This window comes from Dermacentor andersoni, chromosome 7 (assembly GCF_023375885.2).
Source record: "Dermacentor andersoni chromosome 7, qqDerAnde1_hic_scaffold, whole genome shotgun sequence".
Classification (NCBI taxonomy): Eukaryota; Metazoa; Arthropoda; class Arachnida; order Ixodida; family Ixodidae; genus Dermacentor; species Dermacentor andersoni.
Genome location: NC_092820.1, coordinates 176,376,732 through 176,390,626, shown reverse-complemented (window position 1 = coordinate 176,390,626; position 13,895 = coordinate 176,376,732). Strand labels below are relative to the sequence as shown.

The 13,895-nt window shown below is 43.5% G+C and overlaps 1 protein-coding gene across 1 annotated transcript in view; it reads left to right on the top strand.

Moving 5' to 3' along the window:
- Window positions 1–9,201, top strand: part of LOC126532978 (eukaryotic initiation factor 4A-III) — a 61,459-nt gene extending 52,258 nt beyond the window's left edge. The window contains exons 6-10 of the mRNA XM_050180159.3: window positions 567–705; window positions 6,714–6,829; window positions 7,125–7,232; window positions 8,892–9,019; window positions 9,116–9,201. Coding sequence (XP_050036116.1) covers window positions 567–705; window positions 6,714–6,829; window positions 7,125–7,232; window positions 8,892–9,019; window positions 9,116–9,132 — 508 coding nt within the window. The 3' untranslated portion in view covers window positions 9,133–9,201. The remainder of the gene's footprint in view (window positions 1–566; window positions 706–6,713; window positions 6,830–7,124; window positions 7,233–8,891; window positions 9,020–9,115) is intronic.
- The last annotated feature ends 4,694 nt before the right edge of the window (window positions 9,202–13,895 follow it).

Here is a 13,895-nt window from a genome sequence, read left to right as displayed (position 1 = left end):
TGATGCAGCACTTTCATAACAAAAGCTCAGTCAGTAAAGGAGGTATTTTATGTGTTGTGCTGGTGGCAACATAGCTGCATCATTTTTCCGTTGTGCGAGTCTTGTGTGCATTAATGGACAAACTGGCAAATTGGTTAGTCTAGGTGGGGGCCACCATCCTGTTTGCGATCGTTGTGGAATTGTTCATGGAATTCAAACTTGAGATTATGCAGAGGATGTCAAGTTTTGACCCATAGCAATAAGGGGCTGATAGAGGCAATGATGCAAAATTTGGTGTAATTAAATTTCCATTCTATTAAAGTAAATTCAGCAATTCTAATTTTTTTCAGATTATGCAAACGTAATATCTGGGTGCACATTATTTTCTTACTTTGAACTTGTGAGAATTTAGTGTGCATTAGGTTCGGGGGCACGTAAAAATAGGTAAATGCAGTACGAATGAAATTGTACTGGGCAGCATAAAATGTGTCCACGAAACTGACATGCTATGCACGTCTAATATTGTGTCGCATAACTCGTGTGTCAGCACCTGGGTTTATTAATTCTGTGCTCTTGTTTGGTTCCAGTGATGAGTTGACCCTGGAAGGCATCAAGCAGTTCTTTGTAGCAGTGGAGCGTGAGGAGTGGAAGTTTGACACGCTGTGCGACTTGTACGACACCCTCACCATCACCCAAGCTGTCATCTTCTGCAACACCAAGAGAAAGGTAGGTTAGGGAGTGCAGGCGGAGCTAGTGTTTGTGCCTTAAGACAACCGTGCCTTCTCTTGACCACTTGGTGGCACGTTTCCCAGCCTGTGAATTGTACTGGCTTCTCCTGGTCAAACAGGAGCAGGGATACAATAGCTCCTTGGTCAAGCAAGGAGCTATTGTAATAGCAAAGTTCGAATGTAGCTGAACCTTGTTCATACGTTCTGGAGAAAACATACTAACCAGGAAAACAAGCGATCTGAAGAAACAGAAAAAATTTGACAGACGCAACTATTGCTGACATCTACGTAATGCGAAGTGTCGCGTGGTTCATTGCGGCATGAAACGCCGACATGTGTCGAGCTGGTGGTGCTGTGGTGGCCTGAGACGTGTTTTGTTGTTATCCTATTGCGTGGCGACCTTTAAGGGGGGAGGCAGGGATCAGAGCTAACTTTTTTGTTCATTGACCTAGAGCAACGAAATTCGGCAGCCGCGCTCAGAAGTGTCTTAAATAAAAAAATGTGCAGTTTCATTACGATGCCCTAACTAGTTTTCAAGTTACAAAATGTTACATACGCATACCTGCCAACCCTTCCGATTCTCCCGGGAGATTCCAGATTTTTTACTGAACTTTCCGATTGTACGATCACAGTCATATCTCCAGAAAAGTGGTCTCTGTTTGCGCCATAATGGTTTTTGCGAAACCGGAACTGCGAAATCTAAAGCCACATCGTAATCGTCAGCATCATCAACAACAGCCGCACTAGCACCATCGGTATCATCGACTAAGCAGTCGACTACGGTGCCTAGTAAGCCGGCCAAAGCCAGAGCTAATGTAGCTCTTGTATTTCATGCAGGCCTTCCTCCATGGTGCATCTTGTTGCTGCTTGTGTGTATGATTAGTGTTGGCTAGGCCGTGTATATGCGGTGCACCGTGTAAAGTTACAATCCTCGTGTGCCCAAGAAAAGGTATTTGCAGAAGTTTTTGCGATCTTATACTTCTCAATTTCCGTGTTTCTTGACGTCAAGAAAAGAAGAACCTTATGCATTTTGTACAACGTGTGGATGCAACGTCAGCACATGGTGGCAAAGGCGGCTTGAAAGTGCACGTTTCCACGACGCACCGCTGAGCAGCAAGACAACATAGTGAACTTTCTCCGGAACAACTGTGACAACAGTGTCATACGTGTGGAGTGCCTGTTTACGGGATTCCTCGTCGAACACAACCTACCCCTTAGTGTCAGTGACCACGTTGGGCCTCTTCTACGGAAAATGTTTCCGAAATGCGACGACGCCAAGCGTTATGGATGTTGACGCAACTCTGAAAAGCAACTCGGAAGAATTCCGAGATGGCCAACCTGAAATTTATTTCACAGGCATCGCTCTCGAGCCTTCGTTTTTTTATTCAGTTTCCCTCAGCTGCTGCCCCGAGATTCCAGTGAATCTGCTGAAGACGCTTTAGATGCTCTCGAAGCTGAGTTTGCCACACTACAGGCGTAGAGTCTTCAAGAGCACATCCTGAATGGAAAAAGGTGGGACATGCAGTAGTCTATGGTTGGAAAAATGAAAAACACTGATGGAAAACATGTTTCACCGAGTTGGTAAGGTGATGCTCGGTTTACTCGTGATACCGCATAGCAAGGCAGAGTGTGAGAGGATTTTAGCACGGCGCGAAAAAACTAGGACTGAATTCCGCTCATCAATGTGCGACACAACCCTCCAACACCTGCTGCTAGTGAAGGGCCGTCAGTCTGGACCATGTTTTGAGCAAAGCTACTCGGACAAATTTTTGAAGTGTGCAGAGCCTGCTATTGCAAGGTCCCTGCAAAAGGACTCATTGCGTGCGCGATGTGCTTGGTCACGAATTCCGAAACACTGAGTGTTGAAAGCTTAGCCGCGTGTCCGAGGATTCCGCGCGCGAATCTTAGTCGCGATGTTAGCGTCGCCGATGCTCAGCATGCTTAGCCGCAGGTCTGAGACGTCCTCAAACATAGGGATTGGCCACACTACTGCGATGTGTACTGCGTAGCGCCCGTTTCGACACATCAAGATTACGGCGAGTTCGGACTTCCAAACTTGCAAGGTACAAAGAGCCGAGCAGACGACGTGAACGCCAGACCAATGGCGAACTGCGCTGGAGTCATGTGGTGGGCGCGGCCAATGGCAGACTCCGGCACAACCTTCAATCATTTCCTTTTTGTGTACTTGTTTCTGTATGGAGGAGGTAGCTGAAGCAGCAGATTTGAAGACAGAGAAATGTGCTTTCCAACGAGACCAAGATGGCAGCGCTCGGTAGCGCTGTTCCAGAGATATTGTGGCTTGAAAAATGTTGTTCTTTCCATAGTTTGTGACTCTCGCTCAGCCGTTACTAACTTCAGCAAAGGCCGCATTTCTCCCCAAGCTCTTCGCATCCTCTGCCAGGCACCACACTCTAAAGACAGCATAATCTCCCTAACATGGATCCCGGCCCATGCCAGCCCTGTCCACCCACACCTCCCCAATCTCAACGAGGTCACCCACTCCATTGCGCGAGGCCTAGTCAACCGCGCCGGAGTCACTGGAGATGAGCTGGGCACCAGGGACAGTCTGACAACTTATAACGATCTCGTTAAGGCATTTTACCTCACCCAAAGTTCAGCCGGGCGCAGGCTACCACCCTGCGTCTACTACAAACACGTACCCTTCACCCGCCCGCCTCAACCTTATATTTCCGGACGTCTACACTACCCCCAACTGCCGGTACTGTGGAATTCACCCGGCTACACTTCCGCATATGCTATGGGAGTGCCCAGCACAGTACACCCAGACTAACACCACGACTCTCTCGTCGAGGTTGCATGAGGCTCTGCGGAGCTCCGCCCTCGACGACCAAACCTGGGCGACCCAGCACGCCCGCGAGGCGGCGGCGAGGCAAGCCCTCGACGTCCCTTCGTGGGAGGCTTAGGCCCGGCCATCATAAAGTGCTGGTTCCACAATAAATGTTTATTCCTCCTCCTCCTCCTCTTGATTTCCGCAAAATTTCTCGCCACCTTGGCTGATAAAACCAATCTTCTAGAGCGCTTCTACGTGGCTTACAGTGATGATATTTCGGAATCAGATCAAAAAATAGTTATAGCAACTGAAAATGTAATTTTTAAAAAATCGATTTTTTTCCCCCCTTCTTTCGCGATGCAAAAGCCACGTTCCCCCTTAAGAGGGCGATGGGAAACTGAAGCGAAATCAAGCTAGTAGGTGATGCCGGATGCCGCTGAAGCAAAACAGGATGCCCACATCACGCTGCCTGCAGCAGGGAACGGTGGCTCATTGGATTATCGCCTCCTAAAAGTGTGCAGTACGCTAACAATGGCCCTATGCACCACGCGCTGTAAGACAGATAGGTGAACAGGCTTATCGCAAAAGGTTTGGTGGCAATAGTTGTGAATGCGGCGGGCTATGACTTGGGTGAAGATTTTCTGGTACCAGAATAAGAAACTGCGCGCCTTCGTTTTCACGTGAGATGGGCGGCTTATATACTGCTCTCGATTGCACGCGCCTTCCGTCTTCTCGTTTACATTGGATCTTGTGGCTGGAAAACATATACGATCGCAGTCTGCAGCAGGGAACAGTGGCGCGTTTCGTTTATCGCCTATTAAATAGGGACACAGCTCTTTGATGCGAAAAAAATCTCGAAATAAGTCGTTTTGAATATGACATTTCTAATACCTACAGCTACTCTTCCTATTATTCATCAAGTTTTCCATTTTGAGGTGGGGGGAAGGGGGAGTATTTTGCGCACAACATCAATTTATAACATCACTGTGAGCTGAATGGCGTGCAAAAGAAACCCTTTTTATTGCGCCGTGTCGCTCTTTCCCTAGGCTTGCGATCTCGGCCATCTTGGTCTCGTTGGAAAGAGGAGCCTTTCTTCAATTTACCGTCAAAAGTTACTCCGCTGGCTCACCAGCGACATTGAAATCCAGCGAGAAAGGAAAGTCCAAACGCGCAGTCCCATTCATAGACTGGCACACATGGCTGGAAATGCATGCTGTGGTTGGGTAATCGAGGTTCCTGTCGTCTGCTCCACTCCTCGGGCGACGCGATGGCGCATCTAGTAGGTTTGTGACTTATCTGCAACGATGTCTGATCCGCCGGGGAAGTTCACCACGAGGCATAAGCTTGGAAAAAAAAAAAAAGCGATCGGCATATAACTTTCAAAGACGTTCCATTCCTTCAGAAAACATCAAGAATAGTGTGCCGCCAACCGCAAGCGATGCCGCAGCCGCAGACGATGCCGAAGTAGGCCTAGCCAGCTTATCAACGAGTGAAAGCTTTCCGGACGGCGGGCACGTTCGGCATGACACTGCAATGTTGCAGCGTGCAGATTTGCTGCAGAGGAAGATGAGTGCCCCAAATAAACTTCAAGTTCTTGCTTCAGCGCCAGCAACAAAGCGAAAGTTGGATTCCCTCACTCTCACCGATGACGTTACAGCCGCAATAGTCAACGCCGAGGCAAGCTTCGCTATCGTCAGTTTAGACTTGGTGAACGCACTGATATTGTTTGTCAAATGCAAGGTGTGCGGCGGTAGCGTCATAGTAGGCAAAAGCGAATAAGGCCTTGCCATGAAGATCGTTATCACATGTGCATGCTGCGGTGATGTCACGTCGGCGTGGTGCTCACCCCGTGTGAACGGCAACCAGAAGAGCAACCCGTTGTGAACGTTCCTGCAGCGCGCGCGATGCAAGCCACCAGGAATCGGCAGACTGCGATAAATAATGTTTTTGCCACATTTGGGTGGCCATAGTCAGAGCGTCTACATTCTTGGTGGCTTTTAGCCACTTTGACTGCAAAATACTGCAAAATAATTGTGCACTTTTGATTAAAAGTGAATGTATTTCTTTTTTATTGTTTCTTCAGAACACCAATTTTTGACTTCTTGCTGATTTGCGGCAGTGATATGTGCCTTCAAGGCAGCTAGAGCCATAATTTTTGTTGTGGCTCGTAGCTTGGTGTACAAAGCACACAATGGTAGGAACAGATTTTGGAACTTATGCTTGAAAATTTTTGATTTCTGCTTTAGATCAGACAGTAGGGTACCCACATTAGGAACAGTGAAGATTGAATTGCTATAAGATCACTAATGTATGTTATATCAAAAAAAGTATTCCTACCAGTGTGTTCCTTATGTTTTCTAGCACCTATACTTCGTTTCACACGTCAGGTGCAACGCTGTAGATGTCCGCACGCCAAGTTTCATCCTAGACGCCAGCGCTTGTTTCTCCCCTGGCGGAATGATTTCACCTCCAACAGGTGTATGTTTCCACCGTTTCCCTCCAAGGTCTCAACTTGCCGCAAAAAGAAATGACCTTTATTTTGTATGTCTGAGAAAGATTACTTGAAGTAATCACTGATGCGGGATTGCTTGGCACAATAGTTTGCCGCCCCAAGTCCATGTACACTTCAATATATCTGGGATTGATGGTAATCAGGTGCGTTGCGCCATTCAAGAATAGAAGACTGGAAAGTTATCGCTGTTTGCAAATAGTGTACATAGAAATTTTTCAGTCATTACTATCTTTTCAATTTTCTTTTTCGCAAAAGTTCCCATAAAATTTACCCCACGTAATAAACGCAACCTCCCAGCTTTTCTTCAGCTTTTCTGGAAAAAGTTTGTTCAATATGCAAGTGATAGGGTAATATAACAATAGCAACGGCTTCAACGGCACTATAGCAACGGCTTCGTGTCGCAGCTTTCTTGGTGCTTTGTTTTGCAGCAGCATGAACCCTCACTTGTTTTCGGGCACTACTCTGAGTGCTTGTTGTGCCTACTCCTATTCTCCTGTTTGGAAACTGGCGTTGCATTGTGTGGGGAGGGGACATGCAGAGGATAAACCCTGGCATCAACGAAGACAGGGCCAACTTAGGTGCTACACAATGTGCCGCACTGGCCTTGCACATTATTGGTCCAATACCGAGTCCGCTTGCAATGTTACTAGGAAAACTGGTATTCGTGTCATTTACAGCCATTCCATGGTGGTGTTTTTCGCAGGTGGACTGGCTGAGTGAAAAAATGCGGGAAGCCAACTTCACCGTGTCATCCATGCATGGTGACATGCCTCAGAAGGAGCGAGACGCCATCATGAAGGAGTTTCGCTCTGGCCAGAGGTGAGCCGGCCTCAAGCTGGTCATGAGTTTGGTAGCTGTAATTGTTCTTGAATTCAGGCTTCATATTCCTACTGAAAATTTAACTACAATTGTGGCATGACAATCTCGCTCTATGTGCAAATTCACACTTTGCACACATGAGATAATTGAGAAAAGGGCGTGGGTCAGATTTTTACAATATGAACAATTATCTGTTTTAATTGAAATTTAGAAGTTATACAGTTAAGTCAAATGAAACTTTTCCTTTGTGCTTTTGTGTGTTGCCTACTAAGCAAGCTTCTTTGATACGTTTCAGCCGAGTGCTCATCACAACAGATATTTGGGCTCGGGGCATTGACGTCCAGCAGGTGTCCCTTGTCATCAACTATGACCTGCCCAACAACCGGGAGTTGTACATTCACAGGTGGGTGCAGTAGTACAGTCGATCTCGAATACACTCAAGCCCGTTTATAATGGTTGCAGTTACAACAAACGCTCGTTTATTACAAGCAATGATTGCACGATGGTTGTCATTTACATGCTGTCTATGGTAGCGAGTTTTGGAATGAATGTTTTGTAGCTGGTAGCTCCTTCAGAGTGAACGCAGTAGTACGGTTTTAAATATGAAAAAGGTTACAAGAATTGGAAAAAGGTTACCACGATTGGATAAAGTTGCAGTTTTGCCCGTAAGGCGAAGCATCGATTGGGATAGCAAATTAGTAGACAGTTATACAAAATAAGGATAGTAGTTTGACCGGCCATATAAACTTTGAAACATTCGCTTACTAACTGAACAACAAGCATGGTGTCAGCGTGCACAGCCAAATGTGAACCCATCACACTCATCGACCGCAGACACTCACTGTCAAAACACTGGTGTGAGCAAACAGCAGCAAGAAAACTCCACGCATAAAGGTATTAGCTGTCTGATAACTTTCAAGATAACAGCGCACACGAATGCGCACCACCGAGCAAAGAAAGCAATTAAATGAAATGCAAATAAAAGATTGACGACCATAATCAAAAGTTCGAAACCAACAGTCACCAGATTTTAGGTTCTTCTTTTAAATGCAACAAACCTCGTCAAATTTAGTGCAGTGGTTGCTGAGAAAAACGAATTCTCCTTTTACCTGTATCTACATAGGATCACCCGGGCTAAAGCTTCCTCTTAACTGGTCTTGGTCAGTGGGCATTTTGACTTACAAATAAAGTGCCCAGTTACCCACCTACAATTTGATTTTTACTGTAGTGTGTTCTACAATATCATTCATAAAGATGGAAAATAAAATGCCAAGCACCAAGTCCTGAGGGGCGCCAGAGTCAACCTCTGATCACGTGCTAATGATGGCTATTAAGATAGGATGACAACCAGGCTATAAGCCTTGGGTTTTGTAAAACCTGTTCCAATTTAACATTTGTTATGGAAACCTTGTCGAAGGCCTTGGAAAAATTAATAAAAATTGTATATGCTTGGGAACAACTATTTATTGAGTTTATGAAATCGCGCAATCTGTTTTCTTCGACCACGTCGCCATTTCGCCAGTTTCATGACACTAAGATGAACCAATTGGAGATGAAAGACTGTCACATTGGAACAGAAGGCAGCTATCGTAGAAGCAGTCTCATCAGGTGCTAAAAAGTGCTGTTACGCACCGTGAAGATTCTCTTGCTGTTTGACAGCAAAACTTCACGGCATATGTGTAGCTCTTCCGCGAGCCGCAATGTCTCCTTGTATATGTTTACAGTTGTGCACCCCATTGGGCACATATTGGCATAAAGAGCAATAATGGATATAATAAAGTAATTTTGGCTGCCCCTTCAGCAGCATTATGACGAGGTTTTACTGTGTTTCATATCTTTTGAAGTTTTGAAGGTCTTGCACACCTTTTAATCATGAGCTTGTTGGTAGCTGCTGAGAGAGAAAGTTGTTAATTTTGACCATAAAGGGAGCATGAAATTGCGATAAGATATTTCTCTGTAAGGAAAAGTAATTTATCTCAAATAGCTTGGAAAGTGACAATACCTGGTATTTCATCTAGGCATATAACCTTTTTTACGGACTGTTTCTTTTGTTTGTTTTCAGAATTGGACGGTCTGGTCGTTTTGGTCGGAAAGGTGTTGCCATCAATTTCGTTAAAAATGACGACATCCGCATCTTGAGAGACATTGAACAGTACTACAGTACCCAGATTGATGAAATGCCCATGAATGGTAAGAGCTTTGTTGGTTTACTTTGGGCTTCTTGCTGCCAATCATTGGTGCTTGGGATATTACTGCAACATAGGTATTTTCTTTTTTTGTTTTCAGTTGCTGACCTCATCTGAAATCTTCACACAAGCCAAGCACATCATTAATTCATGTACAAAGCTAAATAAAACATTTTTCCTATCTTACACTTTATGTGGGACCTTATTTTTCTGTCGCATTAAATGTACATTTTGGGACTCAATTTCACTAACTGCGAGTTCGATGTCATGCACAAGTCAAGGTGAGCAATTGACTGCTGTGAAATTGGTTTAGCTGTCATTATAAGTTTGCTTCCAATGTGTGAAGTTTGACATGCTATAACTATGGCTCGAATCAGTCTAGACCATTCATTCTCATAGCACTTCAAACTCTGATCATTCAATGTAATTTTGATATGCCAGTGACCATAACAAACATCACTCATAGAGCGCACCTCTAGCTCACAAAAAAAAGAAATATTTTAATATTTTGAAACCACTTGTTGCACAGGAAGATCAATTGCATATTTGAAATCGTGTCAAAATACATAGGTAATACAAGTTTGATACAAATTGACTGCTGTGAAATTGGTTTACCTGTCATAAGTTTGCTTCCGATGTGTGAAGTTTGATGTGCTATAACTTTGGCCCAAATCAGTCTAGGCCATTCATTCTCGCAGCACTTCAAACTCTGATCTTTCAATGTCATTTTGATATGGCCAGTGACCATAATGAACATCTTTCATAGAGACTCGCCTCTACCTCTAAAAACATTGTCTATTTTGAGGACTACTTGTTGCACAAGATCTATTTAATATTTGAAATCATGTCAAAATACATAGTAAAAGTTTGATCAAAGTGTGCCCATATGTTTAAGAAAATTCTTTTATGTGGACTGTCCTTTCTTATCTCTAGTCTCCTGTCACACAAAGTATTGTTTGCCAGTGCTACTTCAAGGGATAGCAAAATTTTTCGGGCACATTGCAAGCGACTGAGCAGAAAGAAAAGGCTTGTAAATGTACCTTTTAAAGTTGCATCTTAGTTTGGTACACTCCTTGAGAGTTTTGAACTTACGGGGTGGGGTCTCTCTTCTTGTGGCGAGGAGCCTATATATAAAGTTTGCCAAGGATGACTGCTGTTGCCTCGACAAAGACAAGCCCCCCTTGTCTAGAATGTTGGCACCAGACTGAGGCATCTCTTTCCTTTGCTGCCTCGTTTCACTAGCAGGCAGCAAAGAATTCCATTTCAACATTACTAAGCGTACGTCTGGTGCAGCTGTGAAGCAGCCACTATGAAAGTCGTGACTAGTGTACGGATATGTGAACTGTTTCACATGGGTCAATTGAGACAGCACACTGCAGCTTTCAGCGTGCTAGCCTTTTATTTTCCAAGTGTCTGTCTACTTGCCATTATTCATGTTGAAGCATAGATATGGTAAGGTTGCTGCAACTGATGAAAGCTGTATCAACAGTAACACTGAGATGTCCCCCTATGGTGTTTTGAATCTTTCTAGCAGGCCCCCCAGCTACATCTTGCAGTGTTTCTCACAGCCAGACTTGAGAAGTGTTTCCACTGCAGTCAATATTTGGGGTGTTGAGCAAAGTAGAAATATAATTTTTTTGTTTAAAGTTTGTGTGGCATTATGGGTGAAAAATGTTCGCAGCGCATTGCACCTCAGTAGCATCAGCCATGGTGGAACTGCCAGTGTGATAAGTGAGTAACAAAGGTGCTGTCTTGTCTTCGTCCTAGTACTAACTGTGCTGTTTTCTTCTCAGCTTACACTCGTCCGCTTTGATATGTTTAAAACTACACTAATGTAATATACATTTTTATGAAAGCAACTAGCTGGCAAGTGGAAGTGCAGGGAGCAAGGTACATTTATTAATTTTCAATACTGCCAGTCCCATCAGGGACCATAGCAGGTGGACATACAAAAATGAAGTGCATGGTAATAAAAGTGCATGTACAAATAGAGTGTCAATAAGCAAAACAAAGGAACAAGGTAACTGCATGTAAAAACAAATAGATATCGCATGTCTAGGAGACATGCAGGAATACAGTGAATACATCATGAAAAGGATAACAAATGGGAAAAAAAATTACAGGAAACACCTTCACTATAATCAGCATAGCTTACAAGAGTTGAAAAGTATATTATGTGAAGACTGTTACTGATTACTTGATATGGATTCTCACCATGATGTGAACTGAGATAATGAGTCTGCAGAAATGACTGAAGGGTCGAGGTGATTCCATTCCCTTATCAGAAGGGGGAAATAAGTACATGAATGTGTCATTATGACATGAATATTCTGTTATAGTGTGTACATGTTTGTCTCGGTTGTGACTGCGAAACACATGTATTTTGTTAGGTCCATCTTATAATAGTTGCGAGTCAAGTTGAATAAAAATTTGAGCTGTGCTTGTTCTGCTCTCGGTGGTAGTTTCGCTAAACCCGAAATAGCCGCAAGGTTAGTGGGTGAATCTGCGTTTATACTTGTAAATAAACTGCAGCACTTTTCACGGTACTTTTTCGAGTTGCGGAGTGGGGAAACCAAACTGTGTTAGTGTACTTCAAAACCGGTCTAACGAAAGTAGTATATGCAAGAAGCTTAGTCAACGTTGGTGCAAGGTGGAGACATCTTCGGAGATAAGATAGCTTGCGTAACGCCTTCGAGGTCACCTTGGCAATGTGTGCATCTCATCTCAGGTCAGAAGTTAATGTGATGCTTAAGTATTTATGCTGGTGAACTTTTGTTAGCCTTGTGCCATTAATAAAGTACGGAAAATCATAAGGTTTTTTTTTTCTTGTTACTATCACGGAAACTTATTTAGTTGTGTTTATCGTCATTTGCCATTATTTGCACCATTCATTTAGCTGGTCTAGTCAATTGCTAAGCGCAACATTATCTTCGTAGGTGTTAATTGTTTGGTGATAATGCAGTCATCAACAAACACTTTGATGTTACAGTCAATATTTCTGGTTATGTCATTGATGAAAATTAAAAATAAGCAGCCCCAACAAGGATCCTTGGGGGACACTTGATGTGACGGGCACTGTTGCAGATTCCATATGCTGAAATAGTACGAATTGTGTCCAGTTAAGAAATCTTAGCCAGTCTAAAGTTTCACCATCCCCAATAGAACCTCGTAATTTTTCTAATAATTTATTGTGGCATACGTGATCAAACGCTTTCGAAAGGTATAATAATATATCACTCTGGCTGCAGTTGTTAAATGCGAGATCATGCACAACTTGACGGTTGACAATCCATGGCGGAATCTATGCTGGTGTGGCGTTAAAAGGTTGTGAGTGTCAAGAAAGTTTGTTAGGTGCTTAAAGATTATATTCTCGAGCATCTTGCAAGCTGTGCTAGTGAGAGATATTCATCGATAATTAGGGGACAAAGAGGTATCTCCTGTTTTGTGTATTGGGACGATTTTCGCATTTTTCCAGTCAGGTAAGGATGATTGCAATAGGGATTTTCCAAATATCAGGCCCGAGTATCGGCTGCACCACTCCGCGTACCTCTTTAGGAAATGGTTTGGAATGTCATCTGGTCCACATGTTTTTTTAGGGTCAAGGGTGAGCAACGTGTTAAGGATATTCGTATCAGATACGATAAAGGATCAATGCACCATGTTGGACTGCTACTAATGTCTGAAAGGTTGCCGTCGTTTTTTGTGAAGTTCGAGTGAAAATAGTTATTGTACGCATTAGCGTTGTTCGTCTTTTTTTTCCTTGGGAGAAAAGTCCGATAATGTGTCTTTAGTAGGGCGGAAATGGTTCCGGAATAGATGAGGGCTGTTTGTCAGAAAGTTAGGTAGCGTTACGTGAAAATAATGTTCCTTGGCCTCATCGGCTGTCTTGTCAAAAATGTGCTACTGCTCATGCTAGTTTGTTAGTTTTGGATGGGCATGATACATGATTTTTATTAAGTTACGTATCCTTTTTACATGACGCTTTGCATGGATTACTTCCCGAGTTATGATGGTTAGTTACATTTATGATTTATGGTGGTTAGTTGTTTGATCGAGCTCTTCCCCATATCATTGGCGGGCTGTTTAATTCACTTGATTCACTTGGTTTTTTAGGGGTACTTTGTAATTGGTTTCGTCATCCGAAACAAAGGCGCGACTGTTAATGTGCAATCTGTCAATGGCAAGCAAGATTTTGTTGTGTTTGTTGCAATTTTCTTTGGCATTGTTCCACAGTTTCTTTCTAATGTCTTGAATTTTAGGAGAAAAATCTTCCCCAATAGCACATTTCGAGCCTTTAAGTTTAAAACCTTTCATCAGTATTGTCGATTTGTCGCGGGAATTTAGAAGTTTAAAAATTACCGGCCTAGTCTTTTTCGCTAGCGGTCTAACTGGTGTATGCGTTCGATGGTAACTGGATCCAGCTCTAGAATATCTTGTATATCTTTGTTAACTTTTTGCCCAATACTGTCTTTGTTTCTTCTTCCAAATCCGGTATGCCATAAACTATTAAGTTAGCTTTCCTTTTTCTGTTCTCAAGGTCATCAATGTTTTTTCCATGGTTTCTATTACGTGACATGAGGGAAATCTCGGTCTGACAAGATTGCACTTTATTTTCTAGAAGTGCTATGGCATCTAACTTGTTCTCTATATCTGCCAGACATTCTTCCTTTATTTCCCTAATATGAGCAGCAATTTCCTTCAGTTGCTTAACAGTGTCCTTTAGTTCAGGGCTGGGGTTTGTTTCAATGTCTCCTGATAACAGTAGCAACTTCCGCAGGAATACTGCTATATCAAACACCCCATTACACAGCTGCGGGTATGGCAGCACCACCAAAAAACGGTCTCCAGAGCGGAAGCATTTTCCACAAGGCCTTCTCACC